The sequence below is a fragment of the Anomaloglossus baeobatrachus genome, chromosome 3 (assembly GCF_048569485.1).
Source record: "Anomaloglossus baeobatrachus isolate aAnoBae1 chromosome 3, aAnoBae1.hap1, whole genome shotgun sequence".
NCBI classification, from domain to species: Eukaryota; Metazoa; Chordata; class Amphibia; order Anura; family Aromobatidae; genus Anomaloglossus; species Anomaloglossus baeobatrachus.
Genome location: NC_134355.1, coordinates 648,992,946 through 649,010,112, shown reverse-complemented (window position 1 = coordinate 649,010,112; position 17,167 = coordinate 648,992,946). Strand labels below are relative to the sequence as shown.

Below are 17,167 nucleotides of genomic sequence, written 5' to 3'. Positions count from 1 at the left end.
TTACATCGGAGACAAGAAGACATCAACCCAGAGGACATCATATGGTGACCGGATTTGTTTTGAATTTCTTTTTAGGTTTAGCGAAGTATAATAATATATTTTTATATGATTGATCAGTCACAGCCTACCATAACATGAATCCACATTATTATATTATTGAACTTACAACATGAATAATGCAAATTGATTATTATTCATCATTATTATTGATATTAATCCATTATCGCCAAATAAGGAAAGAAGATTTGTTATTTTAATGATGTATTAATTAATTTTCGGGGTTAATTCACCCGCTTCAAGGGGGAATTGTAAAAACATTAAAATTAATACATCTAGTTATCAAACATTTTATAGTAGGACATATATGTTCACAGTTCTGTTTATGTTGGAGGGCATAGTTTATTGATAAAGTTCTTATAAGGAATAAATATTAAAATATCCATATTGAATATACATAAGTGCTGACATGGAAGGATATATATAAATCTTCTGGAAGCTTCTAGTGATTATGTCATGGAACTGTGTTCAGTTGAAACACCCTATATGGACTGGACAGTTGTCATATAACACACGATGGAGGGGGCTACTGCTGCTCCTGCACGTCGCCTACTGCCAGAATGCTTACAGGCTGCAAGATGGACACATGCTGAGAGGCTACGGTATATCACCCCTGCCTTGCCATTCAGAATCCAAGGAGAGATGGATGAAGATTTTCTATTGATCAGTATGGACTAATTGAACTCTTTTCCGTAAGCTAATGAAGTATATTATTTTTCCTTTCTGTAACTGAACCCTGACAACCATTTTTAAATAGATAAAATACATTTATTTTTTACATTTTTGAAGTTCTTTCTTTCATGCGCTTTAACGTATTTGAAGAAAAATATATTTAAGAGTATATTTTTAACAGCCTTAGGCAAGGAATCTAGATCTGCACCCAGGTTCAGGTTGTAGTCACTCACAGACAAGTGGAACATATAAATCGTATGTGCTATCATTGGTATAATGTGCTGTGTGAGAATGGTACAAGGAAATGGAAGGATGCAATGCGAAAAGAAACCACTGGAGGGCAGCCATATGTAAGTGTATAGTGAAAAAGGGGTAAAGAAAAGGGGACGGCAGAAACAGATGAACAGAAGCAAAAGAATTAAAGTACAGTAAAGGCTACTTTACACGCTGCGATATCGGTCCCGATATCGCTAGCGTGGGTACCCGCCCCCATCTGTTGTGCGACACGGGCAAATCGCTGCCCGTGCCGCACAACATCGCGCAGACCCGTCACACATACTTACCTGCCCGGCGACGTCGCTGTGACCGGCGAACCGCCTCCTTTCTAAGGGGGCGGTCCGTGCGGCGTCACAGCGACGTCACTGAGCGGCCGCCCAATTGAAGCGGAGGGGCGGAGATGAGTGGCCGGAACATCCCGCCCACCTCCTTCCTTCCTCATAGCGGTCGGGAGGCAGGTAAGAAAAGGTTCCTCGTTCCTGCGGCGTCACACATAGCGATGTATGCTGCCGCAAGAGCGACGAACTACATCGTTACTGCTGCAGTAACGATAATCGAGAATGGACCCCCATGTCACCGATGAGCGATTTTGCACGTTTTTGCAACGATGCAAAATCGCTCATCGGTGTCACACGCAGCAACATCACTAATGTGGCCGGATGTGCGTCACAAATTCCGTGACCCCAACGACTCCGCATTAGCGATGTCGCAGCGTGTAAAGCCCCCTTAAGAAGGGAAATTCTTCCCGGATTGCCAGGAGTATAATGCTGAGCTCACTGACTGATGTGATGGAGCTGGAGATAACAGACACAATAGTGGAAACTAAGGCCACGTGCACATGTTGAGTATTTCCAGAGTTTTTTACCTCAATATTTGTAAGCCTTAAAACCAGGAGTGGGTAAAAATACAGAAGTGGTGCCCATGTGTCTATTATACTTTTCCTCTGATTGTTCCCCTTCTGGTTTTAGCTTATAAATACTCAGGTAAAAAGCTCACCAAATACTCTACATGTGCACATGGCCTCAGTGATGGACCAGGAGAGGCCGAGTAAAGCACATTTGATTCTTATAAACAAACAGCTGCCGAGGGAGAGGGGTTTACCAAAAACAAAAACCCCTTTGACTTTGGTATCATGGATGTTGGAAAGGGGTTAATAAATAATGCTCAATTTTCACTGTATTCAATTGTCACCAATGTGTCACGGGTGACAGTCATTTGGTTTCTGGCAATAGAAGGTCATAGTGTTTGACTGCGCAGAATGCTCCCTTTCTATTGTTGCTGCTGTCACTATTCAGTGTAATAGGTAGCCTTCCTGCTGGGTTTTCATCTCTTCCCCTTTAGGACCCAGCAGAGCTCTCCTTCCGTCCAGCTGCTGATTATTAGTATTTCCCCTTGTGCTTAAATACTCCTATCTTCCCTGGACTTGTGCTGGTGATATTATTGAGTTTTTTCAAGCACTGGTTGCAAGCAGGTGGCTTCTACTCTTCTGTAATGTTATTGCTGTAACTTTAATGAACTTCTACCGGTGTCATCTGTGGATAAGTAGTTCATGAATTTTCCCCCTTGTGCGTCCTCCTTGTGTATTCTTTAGTGTTTAGTGGGGTTGACTTACAGCTTATTCCACCCATTCCCCATTTAGGGCCCAGAAGTTGGAATATCTAAAGTCAGGTATCCGGCTTGGCGCATAGGTGCGAAACCTATCTAGCATGGTGACAGACCCCAGGAACCAATGGTAGGTTTGGTCAGGGGTCACCATCTCCCCCTTAACTACACAAAGGGTTCCCTTTCCCTTTCGCCTTTCACTTGGTACTTCCCCGTACCTAGCGTGACATCAGTGCTTTGTAATTAAGCAACCTGAATTAAGCACAAAAACGAAATCCATAAATACCGCATGTACATTTGTAAGCCTATGCGCAGCTGAATTTTTCCGCAACATATGAACATAGCCCAAAGGGTACTTTACACACTGCGACATCGCTAGCGATCTCGTTAGCGATGTGAAATTCTAGATCGCAAGTGTGATCTTTTGAGATCGCACATGCGTAAAATGACCTATGTGCGATCTCAAATGATCGCACTTGCGCTCTAGAATTTCACATCGCTAATGAGATCGCTAGCGATGTCGCAGTGTGTAAAGTACCCTTAAGGGTACATTCACACTCAGCGCATCAGGTGATGATTTTTCCGCTGCAAATCAGTGGCAAAATCAGAACTTTTTACATGCAGATCTTGCTGCAGATTTGTCTCAGATTTCCCACTCCCCATTGCAAAAGGTGAGATCCACACTAAATTCTGAACACAGAATTGACTTGCTGCAGATTGTAACCTCCGCACTTCAGGCCAATTTACGCACAGAAATTTTCAGCCACATGTGGAAGAGATTTGTGTATTTATTACAATGCAGATTTTCCACACATAAATCCACACGGAGTACGCAATGTTAACACGTTGTGTATTTGCTGTGGATTTTGTTGCGGATAGTTTTGCAAATGTCCTATTTATCTGGAACAACCTCATTAGGATGAATGGATGTGATTTTCAGACCCATAGATGCTATAAACGGCCTTAGGTGGTCAATAAAGCAAAAGACACAAGACATTATTACCTGACCGTTTATTATGATAGCAATATACAGTATAAAAACCATGTGTGTGTTCACGGGAAGTGGAAGGGGCATGTGTGCCACTTAAAAACACTCTCCATAGAGAAAACACAAACTATGACGGAAGTTTTATAAAGATGAGAAAGGAGCACCAGAACAGTTGTAAAGTTGGCAGGATCATCTATAAGAAGGATCCCAGGCATGTATAACAAGATGTTTAATTTTTAATTGGAGTGAAATGTTGCTTTACCATACCAAGGCTGACTTTCTTTAAAGGTGACCTGTCACTTGCCATAAAGATGTAAAATTTTTTTATGTGGTGTAAATGCTGCTGTTCTCCTGAATCCGGCGTTGTTTTACTTTTGTTCCTGCTCCTCTCCATTTCTGAGATATGGCTCCTTTTCTCAGTGTCAAAGGAGAAATTTAGGTAAGACTGCTAATGGAGTCTTTGTTCTGGGCGAATCCAGAGGTCGGGCCAAATTAGCTATCTGTACAGATATAATAAATAACTCAGACAATGATCACTAAGAGACGTGTTCACTGTTTGAGCCAGTATAGGCGACTGATTCGTGTATTAAAAAGACTCGTGATTATACCATACAACATTCGAATTTGACCTTGAAGCAAGAACAGGGAGCGATCATCCCACATATTACATCCCTTATGTTAGCTGTGAGAAAATCATAATTATAAAATTCTCTCAGTATATTATGAAATACCTCTCTGTTCATTATTCATTCCGGCTTGATTATCTAGTTAACACATTCCTTCTTTGTGTGAAATTACTGATAAGACTTTCACTAAGAAGGGCTTTACTGTTCTTTGTCTATACATCTTTTCACTCGTCCTTGGTTAACTCTTTCTTGAACATACAGCTTAGAATCATATTATGGCATCTGTGCGATTGTCATATAGACACACAGATAATTATGCAACGACATGTATACTTTGATTATTTACATACACAGATAATCTTATTACGTCTGAACAAAACCTATAGCCCAGGCTACCTTCACATCAGTATATAAATCTAGTTTGTTTATTAACTGGGCGTGGTCTAAGTCACACACAGAATAGCTGAAGACGACGCCCACTTTGCTAGAGAGACTCAATTTACATAAGGAGAAGATGAGGCCATATCACAGGAAAAGGAAAGGAGCAGGAACGAAAAAAAAAGTAGCTCTGGATTCAGGAGAGCAGCAACATTTAGATCAGATAAAACAATTACATATTTATGGCAAGTGACAGATCCCCTTTAAATTAAACTCCTTTCATTATTATGACTTTGGCTGTTTAAACTTAACAGAAATTTGTGCAGATTTTGCATAAATTGCATATTGTAGGCAGTAATGGAGATTTTCACAGACGAAACAAGGGCATTTACAGGTATTTAAAGTGACATACACGCACCTTCAGGCCTTACCCTATGCACAACACTATTACCTGTAGTGTTCTTTTAAGCATAACGCCCATCATTGTATAATTTTAAATAGATGGCGCCCTTGAAGTTAGTCAAGCAATTCACTAAGAACCACGTTCTTGATTTTTGTAAAGGAAACCATATTGTGGTTTGGACTATTAATTAAAATCTTGAGTTAAACATTATCAGGCTAAAATGTATAGTACAGGAATGTAGCTATAGGGGGTGCAGAAGTAACTATTGCACCCGGTCTTGGTTCCGATGGGGGGGGGTCCAAAGGTCCTTTTACCTCATAAGACGACACCACCATGATAAAAGCCTTTAATGAAGTCGATACGCTCTTATTCCTCCTGAAAATGTCTTTACAATTTCCCTTTGTCAATGGGGTATGCCCCCACATACTTTGTCAGCACGCCCAGCGCGGATTGGGTAGTATGTGGCAACAACTAGATGTCAATTTATTCCTATATTTCCAGGAGGAATTACAGAGGAACAGTATAATGCAGATAACAGAATCTTTATCATTGTGATTTCATAGGAAATGCAAGAACTCAGCAGAACAGACATGTCAGAAGGATAGATAGACGGGGTCTCTCTATGCCCCCAGCCTACATTTATATAGGGGGGGCCAGTGAGCGGATCCGCTCCTGTCACTGACCCATCAGTAGGTAAAGCGTGATCGCCATCGGTGACCCCTGATTACAAGGCAGCATTTCCTTTAGGGATCTGAAGGACAATTTTCCCCGAGTTCTTGTTGTCTTCCATGTGCTGGTGGGCATCAGCGATCTTCTGCAGCGGGAACGTACTATCCACTATTGGCCGCAGATGAATGGGACCCCCGGGGGAAAAATGAGGCAGAGCCTGCTCTGTAAACGCCCGCACCAGCTCCGCTTTATACTGGAACACAGAAAGAACAATGATGTCAATTATCACATTATCCCTTCGATAAGCGCCATTCCCCGGCCTCCAGTGTCCTGGATGTAGCAGAGCCGCGCAAATTACTGGGAGGAAAGTGAGTGCACTGAATACGGGAGGCGTGTATCTGACACTGTATATGGGAGACAAGTGACCAACACTGTATATGGGAGGAATGCATCTGTACTGTATACGGGAGGAAAGTGACTAACTCTGTATATGGGAGGAAAGTGACTGGCACTGTATATAGGAGGAATACATCTGTACTGTATAGGTGAATAAAGTGACTGCCGCTGTATATGGGAGGAAAAAGACTGCCGCTGTATATGGGAGGAAAAAACTGACACTGTATATGGGAGGAAAGTGGCTGAGACTGTATATAGGAGGAATGCATCTGTACTGTATAGGAAGGAAAGTGTTGTAGTATATGGGAGGCAAGTGACTGACACTGTATATGGGAGGAATGCATATCTACTGTATATGGGAGGGAAGTGACTGACGCTGTATATGGGAGGAAAAAGACTGACTCTGTATATGGGAGGAAAGTGACTGACACTGTATATGGGAGGAAAGTGACTGACTCTGTATATGGGAGGAAAACGACTGACACTGTATATGGGAGGAAAGGGACTGGCACTGTATATGGGAGGAAAGTGACTGACACTGTATATGGAAGGAAAGGGCCTGGCACTGTATATGGAAGGAAAGGGCCTGGCACTGTATATGGAAGGAAAGGGCCTGGCACTGTATATGGAAGGAAAGGGCCTGGCACTGTATATGGAAGGAAAGGGATTGACACTGTATATGGGAGAAAAGGGACTGGCACTGTATATGGAAGGAAAGTGGTGGCACTGTATATGGAAGGAAAGTGTCTGAGACTGTATATAGGAGGAATGCATCTGTACTGTATAGGAAGGAAAGTGACTGTTGCTGTATATGGGAGGAAAAAAACTGACACTGTATATGGGAGGAAAAAGGCTGTCGCTGTATATGGGAGGGAAGTGACACACTGTATATGAGAGGCAAGTCTCTCACACTGTATATGGGAGGCAAGTGACACACTGAATATGGGAGGAAAAAGACTGACACTGTATATGGGAGGAAAAAGGCTGTCGCTGTATATCGGAGGGAAGTGACACACTGTATATGGGAGGCAAGTTTCTCACACTGTATATGGGAGGAAAAAGACTGACACTGAATATGGGAGGAAAATGCTTGACACTGTATATGGGAGGGAAATGCCTGACACTGTATATGGGAGGGAAATGTCTGACACTGTATATGGGAGGAAAATGTCTGACACTGTATATGGGAGGAAAATGCCTGACACTGTATATGGGAGGAAATGGCTGACACTGTATATGGGAGGAAAGGGACTGGCACTGTATATGGGAGGAAAGGGACTGACACTGTATATGGAAGGAAAGGGCCTGGCACTGTATATGGAAGCAAAGGGCCTGGCACTGTATATGGAAGGAACGGGCCTGGCACTGTATATGGAAGGAAAGGGCCTGGCACTGTATATGGAAGGAAAGGGATTGACACTGTATATGGGAGAAAAGGGACTGGCACTGTATATGGAAGGAAAGTGGTGGCACTGTATATGGAAGGAAAGTACTGGCACTGTATATGGGAGGAAAGTGTCTGAGACTGTATATAGGAGGAATGCATCTGTACTGTATAGGAAGGAAAGTGACTGTTGCTGTATATGGGAGGAAAAAAACTGACACTGTATATGGGAGGAAAAAGGCTGTCGCTGTATATGGGAGGAAAAAGGCTGTCGCTGTATATCGGAGGGAAGTGACACACTGTATATGGGAGGCAAGTCTCTCACACTGTATATGGGAGGCAAGTGACACACTGTATATGGGAGGAAAAAGACTGACACTGAATATGGGAGGAAAATGCTTGACACTGTATATGGGAGGAAAGAGACTGGCACTGTACATGGGAGGAAAGGGACTGGCACTGTATATGAGAGGAAAGGGACTGGCACTCTATATGGGAGGCAAGGGACTGACACTGTATATGGGATGAAAGTGACTGACACTGTATATGGGAGGAAAAAGACTGACACTGTATATGGGAGGAAAAAGACTGTCGCTGTATAAGGGAGGGAAGTGACACACTGTATATGGGAGGCAAGTGACACACTTTATATGGGAGGCAAGTGACACACTGTATATGGGAGGAAAAAGTCTGTCACTGTATATAGGAGGAATGCATCTGTACTGTATAGGGAAGGAAAGTGACTGCTGGTGTATATGGGAGGGAAGTTCTGACACTGTATATGGGAGGAAAATGCCTGACACTGTATATGGGAGGAAAAAGTCTGACACTGTATATGGGAGGAAAATGCCTGACACTGTATATGGGAGGAAAATGTCTGACACTGTATATGGGAGGAAAATGTCTGACACTGTATATGGGAGGAAAATGTCTGACACTGTATATGGGAGGAAAATGTCTGACACTGTATATGGGAGGAAAATGCCTGACACTGCATATGGGAGGAAAAAGACTGACACTATATATGGAAGGAAAATGCCTGACACTGTATATGGGAGGAAAAAGACTGACACTGTATATGGGAAGAAAGTGACTGATACTGTATTTGGGAGGAAAAAACTGACACTGTATATGGGGGGGGAAAGACATACTGTATAGGGGAGGAAAAAGACTAACACTGTATAGGGGAGGAAAGTGACTGACACTGTATAGGGGAGGAAAGTGACTGACACTGTATAGGGGAGGAAAACGACTGACACTGCATATGGGAGGAAAAAGGCTAACACTGTATATGGGAGGAAAGGCTCTGGCACTGTATATGGGAGGAAAGGGACTGGCACTGTATATGGAAGGAAAGTGTCTGGCACTGTATATGGAAGGAAAAATCTGACACTGTATATGGGAGGAAAATGCCTGAGACTGTATATGGGATGAAAGTGACTGACACTGTATATGGGAGGAAAAAGACTGACACTGTATATGGGAGGAAAAAGAATGACACTGAATATGGGAGGAATGCATCTGTACTGTATATGGGAGGGAAGTGACTGACACTGTTTATGGGAGGGAAGTGACTGACACTGTATATGGGAGGAAATTGACTGACACTGTATATGGGAGGAAAAAGACTGACACTGTATATAGGAGGAATGCATCTGTACTGTATATGGGAGGAAAGTGACTGACTCTGTATATGGGAGGAAAAAGACTGACACTGTATATGGGAGGAAAATGTCTGACACTGTATATGGGAGGAAAAAGTCTGACACTGTATATGGGAGGAAAGGGCCTGGCACTGTATATGGAAGGAAAGTGTCTGGCACTGTATATGGAAGGGAAAATCTGACACTGTATATGGGAGGAAAGTGTCTGAGACTGTATATAGGAGGAATGCATCTGTACTGTATAGGACGGAAAGTGACTGTTGCTGTATATGGGAGGAAAAAACTGACACTGTATATGGGAGGAAAAAGGCTGTCGCTGTATATGGGAGGGAAGTGACACACTGTATATGAGAGGCAAGTCTCTCACACTGTATATGGGAGGAAAAAGGCTGTCGCTGTATATGGGAGGGAAGTGACACACTGTATATGGGAGGAAAGTGTTTGACACTGTATATGGGAGGAAAAAGGCTGAAACTGTATATGGGAGGAAAATGCCTAAAACTGTATATGGGAGGAAAATGCTGACACTGTATATGGGAGGAAAAATACTGACACTATATATGGAAGGAAAATCCTGACACTGTATATGGGAGGAAAAAGACTAACACTGTATATGGGAAGAAAGTGACACACTGTATATGGGAGGAAAGTGACTGATACTGTATTTGGGAGGAAAATCTGACACTGTATATGGGGGGAAAAAGACTGACACTGTATAGGGGAGGAAAGTGACTGACACTGTATAGGGGATAAGAGACTGACACTGTATAGGGGAGGAAAAAGACTGACACTGTAAAGGGGAGAAAAGGGACTGACACTGTATATAGGAGGAATGCATCTATACTGTATAGGGGAGGATAGTGACTGATACTGTATTTTGGAGGAAACAATTCTGACACTGTATATGGGGGTTAAAAAGACACACTGTATAGGGGAGGAAAAAGACACTGCATATGGGGGGAAAAAAGACACACTGTATATGGGAGGAAAAAGACTGACACTGTATAGGGGAGGAAAGTGACTGACACTGTATATGGGAGGAATGCATCTGTACTGTATATGGGAGGAAAGTGAAACGGCTTATGGAGGACGTATCTGTACTGTACATGGGGGGCATGTGTACACTGTTTATGGCCTGAAACACACATCCGTGAAAACCACTTCCGTGTAAAACGGGCCGTTTTTCGGGTCCGTTTTCCGTTTTTTAGGTCCGTTTTTATGGTATGTGTGGCCTGCGTGTGTATCCCGTATGCTAGCCGTATGTGCGTGTGGAATGTCCGTGTGTGCGTGAGTGAAATAACTGACATGTGTGTGTGTTGTCCGTGTGAAATGTACGTGTGTGATGCAAAATGTCGTTACTAGTACATGTCGGAAGACAGAGTAGCGGGATGAGAATGAACTCGGGTGAACTTCACCCGACTTCATTGTCATGCCGCGGCTCTGTCTTTGTGCCGTGTACTGATTAGCGGTCACCTGTGAAGGATTCACCGGTGACCGCTAATCCCCCGAGTGACTGAAGTGTCCCCCCCTCTCTCATACTCACCGATCCCCGATCACCGGCACTGCACGGCATTCACACTGCTCCGGCGGCTTTTTCTAATTTGAAAAAGCCGGCCGCTCATTAAACAATCTCGTATTCCCTGCTTTCCCCGCCCACTGGCGCCTGTGATTGGTTGCAGTGAGACACGCCCACCACGCTGAGTGACAGCTGTATCACTGCACCCAATCACAGCAGCCGGTCAGCTGCTGTCAGTGAGGTTACCGGCGGCCACCGCTGGATCCAGCGGTGGCCGCGAGTTACCTGACTGACAGCAGCTGATCGCGTTACTCATCTCATTAGCTGCGTGGAGGTGACCGGAGCGGCGGTGTCTTCTGCTGCTCCTGTCACCTCCATGCAGCAGAGCTGGAAGCGACGCTGGAGGTCCGTGGAGTACGCTGGACATGGAGGCTTTGTCGGGGTTAATAAATTGGTAATTAGGGAATTTGTTTGTGTTTTTTATTTCTAATAAAGGATTTTTTCAGGTGTGTGTTTTTTAACTGTCACTTACAGATTAATCATGGAGGGTGTCTCATAGACGCCTGACATGATTAATCTAGGACTTATTGTCAGCTCTGGGCTGCCAATAACTCCTTATTACCCCGATTTGCCAACGCACCAGGGCAAATCGGGAAGAGCCGGGTACAGTCCCAGAACTGTCGCATCTAATGTATGCGGCAATTCTGGGCGGCTGCTGACTGATATTGTTAGGGTGGGGGGCTCCCCATAACGTGGAGCTCCCCATCCTGAGAATACCAGCCTTCAGCCGTATGGCTTTATCTGGCTGGTATTAAAATGGGGGGAACCGCACGCCGGGTTTTTTAATTATTTATTTATTTATTTCACTGCACAGTATAGACACGCCCACCGGCTGCTGTGATTGGGTGCAGTGAGACAGCTGTCACTCAGCGTGGTGGGCGTGTGTGACTGCAACCAATCACAGGTGCCGGTGGGCGGGTAAAGCAGGGAATACGAGATTGATTAATGGGCGGCCGGCTTTTTCAAAATAGTAAAAGCCGCCGAAGTTTTTATAACAACCGTGCAGCGCCGCGCCGGAGATCGGGGAACGGTAAGTATGAGAGAGGGGGGGAAACTGACCGACAGACAGCTAGAGGGACAGATAAGACAGAGAGACCGACCGACAGACATAGAGACCGACTGACGGACTGAGGGAGAGAACGAAAGAGAAAAAGAAAAAAGACCGACATCACATGAAAAAAGCACGAAACGTACAGGGAGCAAACAGAGATGCGTCCGTGTCACTCGGACGTGTGCACAGACCCATTGACTTTCATTGGGTCCATGCTGCGTGTTGCGTGCAGAAAACGGACATGCTGCCGTGCAAAACGCACACAGGTACGGATCACGGACATGCATCAAAAACGCACGTGGAGCTTTTATCATACAATAACATTGGTGCACGTTTGGCCGTGTCTCCAGTATACACGGAAACGGACCAAACACGCACGTGTTTCACGGATGTGTGTTTCAGGCCTATGTGTGTGTATGTGACTGCACTGCATATTAGTAAATGCTTGTGCCTGGCACGTATAATGGCATATGACTAACCCTTTGTGTAGTGAAGCATGCTGATAACACTGTATATGAGAGGAATGTATCTGTACTGTATATATGGGTTGTGTGACTTCACTGTATAAAAAAATCATATGCCTGGTACATATAATGGCATGCAAAGTCAGACTGCGGTACTAAGGGGGTGCATTAAGACTGTTTTTGGGGGCCCCGTGTTCAGTTATGTGAAAATATAACTTCGTATTTGATATAATAGTAAATTTGGTAGTTAGGTAAATAATGATTAGATGCTGCTTCTGTCTGTAAACTGCAAATCAAGTGCCAAGTGCGGCTCATGTTGGGGTGTAAGGCCCACCGGAGCGGAGGATTCACTTGTTCCCCAGTGGACAGTCCGAGCCTGATGGCATGTGACAGACCCTTTGTATAGTAAGGCATGGAGCAGAGAGTTCGTATGGTGCATTATATGTACAGTTAGGTCCAGAAATATTTGGACAGTGGCACGATTTTCGCGAGTTGGGCTCTGCATGCCACCACATTGGATTTGAAATGAAACCTCTACAACAGAATTCAAGTGCAGATTGTAACGTTTAATTTGAAGGTTTGAACAAAAATATCTGATAGAAATTGTAGGAATTGTACACATTTCTTTACAAACACTCCACATTTTAGGAGGTCAAAAGTAATTGGACAAATAAACCAAACCCAAACAAAATATTCTTATTTTCAATATTTTGTTGCGAATCCTTTGGAGGCAATCACTGCCTTAAGTCTGGAACCCATGGACATCAACAAACGCTGGGTTTCCTCCTTCTTAATGCTTTGCCAGGCCTTTACAGCCACAGCCTTCAGGTCTTGCTTGTTTGTGGGTCTTTCCGTCTTAAGTCTGGATTTGAGCAAGTGAAATGCATGCTCAATTGGGTTAAGATCTGGTGATTGACTTGGCCATTGCAGAATGTTCCACTTTTTTGCACTCATGAACTCCTGGGTAGCTTTGGCTGTATGCTTGGGGTCATTGTCCATCTGTACTATGAAGCGCCGTCCGATCAACTTTGCAGCATTTGGCTGAATCTGGGCTGAAACTATATCCCGGTACACTTCAGAATTCATCCGGCTACTCTTGTCTGCTGTTATGTCATCAATAAACACAAGTGACCCAGTGCCATTGAAAGCCATGCATGCCCATGCCATCACGTTGCCTCCACCATGTTTTACAGAGGATGTGGTGTGCCTTGGATCATGTGCCGTTCCCTTTCTTTTCCAAACTTTTTTCTTCCCATCATTCTGGTACAGGTTGATCTTGGTCTCATCTGTCCATAGAATACTTTTCCAGAACTGAGCTGGCTTCATGAGGTGTTTTTCAGCAAATTTAACTCTGGCCTGTCTATTTTTGGAATTGATGAATGGTTTGCATCTAGATGTGAACCCTTTGTATTTACTTTCATGGAGTCTTCTCTTTACTGTTGACTTAGAGACAGATACACCTACTTCACTGAGAGTGTTCTGGACTTCAGTTGATGTTGTGAACGGGTTCTTCTTCACCAAAGAAAGTATGCGGCGATCATCCACCACTGTTGTCATCCGTGGACGCCCAGGCCTTTTTGAGTTCCCAAGCTCACCAGTCAATTCCTTTTTTCTCAGAATGTACTCGACTGTTGATTTTGCTACTCCAAGCATGTCTGCTATCTCTCTGATGGATTTTTTCTTTTTTTTCAGCCTCAGGATGTTCTGCTTCACCTCAATTGAGAGTTCCTTAGACCGCATGTTGTCTGGTCACAGCAACAGCTTCCAAATGCAAAACCACACACCTGTAATCAACCCCAGACCTTTTAACTACTTCATTGATTACATGTTAACGAGGGAGATGCCTTCAGAGTTAATTGCAGCCCTTAGAGTCCCTTGTCCAATTACTTTTGATCCCTTGAAAAAGAGGAGGCTATGCATTACAGAGCTATGATTCCCAAACCCTTTCTCCAATTTGGATGTGAAAACTCTCATATTGCAGCTGGGAGTGTGCACTTTCAGCCCATATTATATATATAATTGTATTTCTGAACATGTTTTTGTAAACAGCTAAAATAACAAAACTTGTGTCACTGTCCAAATATTTCTGGACCTAACTGTATATAGCGCTTGTAGGGTTGCGCATGCAGTTTGCCCAGAATTCATTGTTACCTGTGCTCTATAGCGCGCATGTTCAGCTCTCTGTGACGCGCTGCATTGGCACTTTTTTTTGCCCGCTGTATCATGCATTATTGAAGGGCTCTGAAGGCACTTAGGATAATAACACCATAGGTGGATTATAATGACGGCAATATGGGTTACTGCTCGAAGCCTGCCGCTCCGGGAGGGGGGGGCATGGCCAGATTGTCCTCATTAAAATGTTTTGTGCTCCAACATCAGTGATGGAGACCTCTGGGCAGGGCGCTTTCCTGGAGCTCCACTGTCAGCAATACAGAATGGCAGCACAGCTCCAGGGGAGCACCAGACACCTTTTCTGTGATGTGCTAGTGCTGGGGGAACAGAGCACAGCGCCGGGGAAACGTGAGTGACGTGAGCATTTAAAGTTGTTTTTTTTATATATATGTATAAGTGATGTGTTCATATAGGAGGCTATGTGAGGGCTCATCCTGTATATAGGAGGCTAAGTGAGTGCTCATACGGTAAATAGGAGGCTATGTGATGGCTCATTTTGTATATAGGGAGCTATGTGACGGCTCATCCTGTATATAGGAGGCTATGTGAGGGCTCATACTGTATATAGGGAGCTAAGTGGGAGTTCATAATGTATATAGGGAGCTATGTGGTGGCTCATACTGTACATAGGAGGCTATGTGGGAGCTCATCAAGTATATAGGAGGCTATGTGATGGCTCACACTGTATATAGGGAGCTATGTGGGGGCTGATACTGTATATAGGAGGTTATGGGGTAAAATTCACACTTTCTAAACTGCACAGGGTCCGGGGTACTCTTAATTCGTCCCTGAATAGGGCACAGACATGCTCTGCTCACTTACCGCACTGGAGCGGGATCTGAGGAGGCTGCCAATGAGGCTTCCTCTTTTCCACAGCAGCTTTGCCAGTAAGTCTCCATTAATCTCCCCGGAGCCCATGAGCCCATAAACCACCCAGCGGCCATCAGTGTTCAGACATTCCAAGTTTTCTCCCAGTGAGTGGCTCCTACACAGTCCAAGATGATATCTGCACCGACATCTGATAAAGCCAAATGGAGAGATCAGGACAATCGAAGGCGCAGAAACCACAAAATAATAATAAATATGTGTAACATTAGCAGCATAATAAACCAGTGAAGCACTATGGAATCTCGAGAGGGTCTCTTTCTTTGTACAGTATGTAGATCCAAAGTACTATAGTAAAGCAATACAATTCTGGCTGCCTGCAGACACCACTAGAGGGAGCTCAGGAGTTTATTGCATACAGTTTAAACGTTCCTATTAACTCCTTAGTGACCAGCTTTTTTTTTTTTTTTTTACCAAGCAAATTTTAGGGTAAAAATTCAAAATAATCCTTTTAGAGATTTTAGAGCTCCCCCTATTTTTATGTGTAATCAACTTTTTTAATCATGTGACAAAGTTCACAGGCGGGGTATACGCTACATTCTTGCAATATGTATAACGTTGGGCAGCTGGAGAAGCGGAGAACCTCCCGTGTCTGCTCCCGTGCCAAATGACTAATTCATACTTAAACATGGTCCTCCGCCATACCCGCGCAACATATTTACTAATGTATGAAAGAAAACCGCCACTCCCTGCACTTATCACAATGTGACTCACCAGGTTTGTTTAACCCTCAGGCGTCCAAAGCAAACAAATTTGGAAAAATGGTAGTAATACGCAAGTGGCGACCTGTCAGACACAACAAGTTCTCAGAAGGAAGAGAACAAGTGACCACCAATGACCAGAAGACAAATGAGAGAACACCGCGCACTGCACGTACTACTACGGTACTACATTAATTGCCATCAATCTTCATTCCTTACCCTTTACATGGGATGGACCACAAATAACTTATCACGTACATATCCGGTAATAAATGTATGATTTCTAGACACATGATCACAATACACCAGTATGAAGAGTAATGCCAACACATAAACAAAGATAGCCGATGATGCGTGACCACAGCTGCAATCAAGAAGGGTCTATCCTACTGGTTATAGGGTGCTATAGTCACCAAAATACTGTGTATAGGTGGCTGTGTGAGTATCATATTGTGTATGGGGGTGCTATGCTGGCCCTAAGGCTGTGGGCCCTACGCTTTCCCTGACTCTGGAGGTACCCTTGATGGTAGGGAGGTCCAGGTCTCCACCTTAGGCCCTGTTTCCTGTCCAGCCATGTCCTAATACCCCCCTGTACCACCATCACCGGGATGGGCAGGACACCAAGTAACAACATCCCAAAGACACAGACAAGAGGATAAAACTGAAACACACTCACACCGCAAATAGCCATAGAGGAGAGACAAAACGACACCGGAGGGAATAAACCAAAAGGGGTAGGAGAAATTCCCACCATTGCACTCTCAAACAGCACAGACAACAATTCACTGGTCGTCAACAAAAGGACTGCCTTGGACGCTGGCATTTCGTTTATGAAAGTGTCGCGGGCGGAGGAGGGGACGCTGCGCTCTCCCACTGCTCAGGTCCCGCCTCTGCTGCTGCGGCTGCTCGGTGGTGGCTCGAGCGGAGGGCCGGATCCCGGGGACTCGAGCGGCGCTCCTCGCCCATGAGTGAAAGGGGGGTTGATTGTGGGGATTTATTGTCCGTGACGCCACCCACGGTTGTGGTGATTTAGGTGACACCACCGCTGCTCTGGACGGGGATCCCGGGAGCGGTGACAGGGAGCAGCTGAGTTGTTAGTTCTCCCCTCCGTGGGTGGGGGTTGGTTGTCCCGGGGCCCGGTGATGGGGTAGGGATGGATGATGGCAGGCGGGTTGCGGGGCCTGGCGAGGTGCAGGGTCGCAG

The 17,167-nt window shown here is 44.5% G+C and overlaps 1 protein-coding gene across 1 annotated transcript in view; it reads right to left on the bottom strand.

The window, feature by feature from the left end:
* Positions 1–3,615: 3,615 nt before the first annotated feature.
* The window catches only part of TP53I3 (tumor protein p53 inducible protein 3), a 29,096-nt gene continuing 15,544 nt past the window's right edge, over positions 3,616–17,167 (bottom strand). Inside the window, 3 exon segments of the mRNA XM_075338797.1 lie at positions 3,616–5,924; positions 15,201–15,346; positions 15,349–15,396. Of these exon segments, the coding sequence (XP_075194912.1) occupies positions 5,727–5,924; positions 15,201–15,346; positions 15,349–15,396 (392 nt within the window). The 3' untranslated portion in view covers positions 3,616–5,726.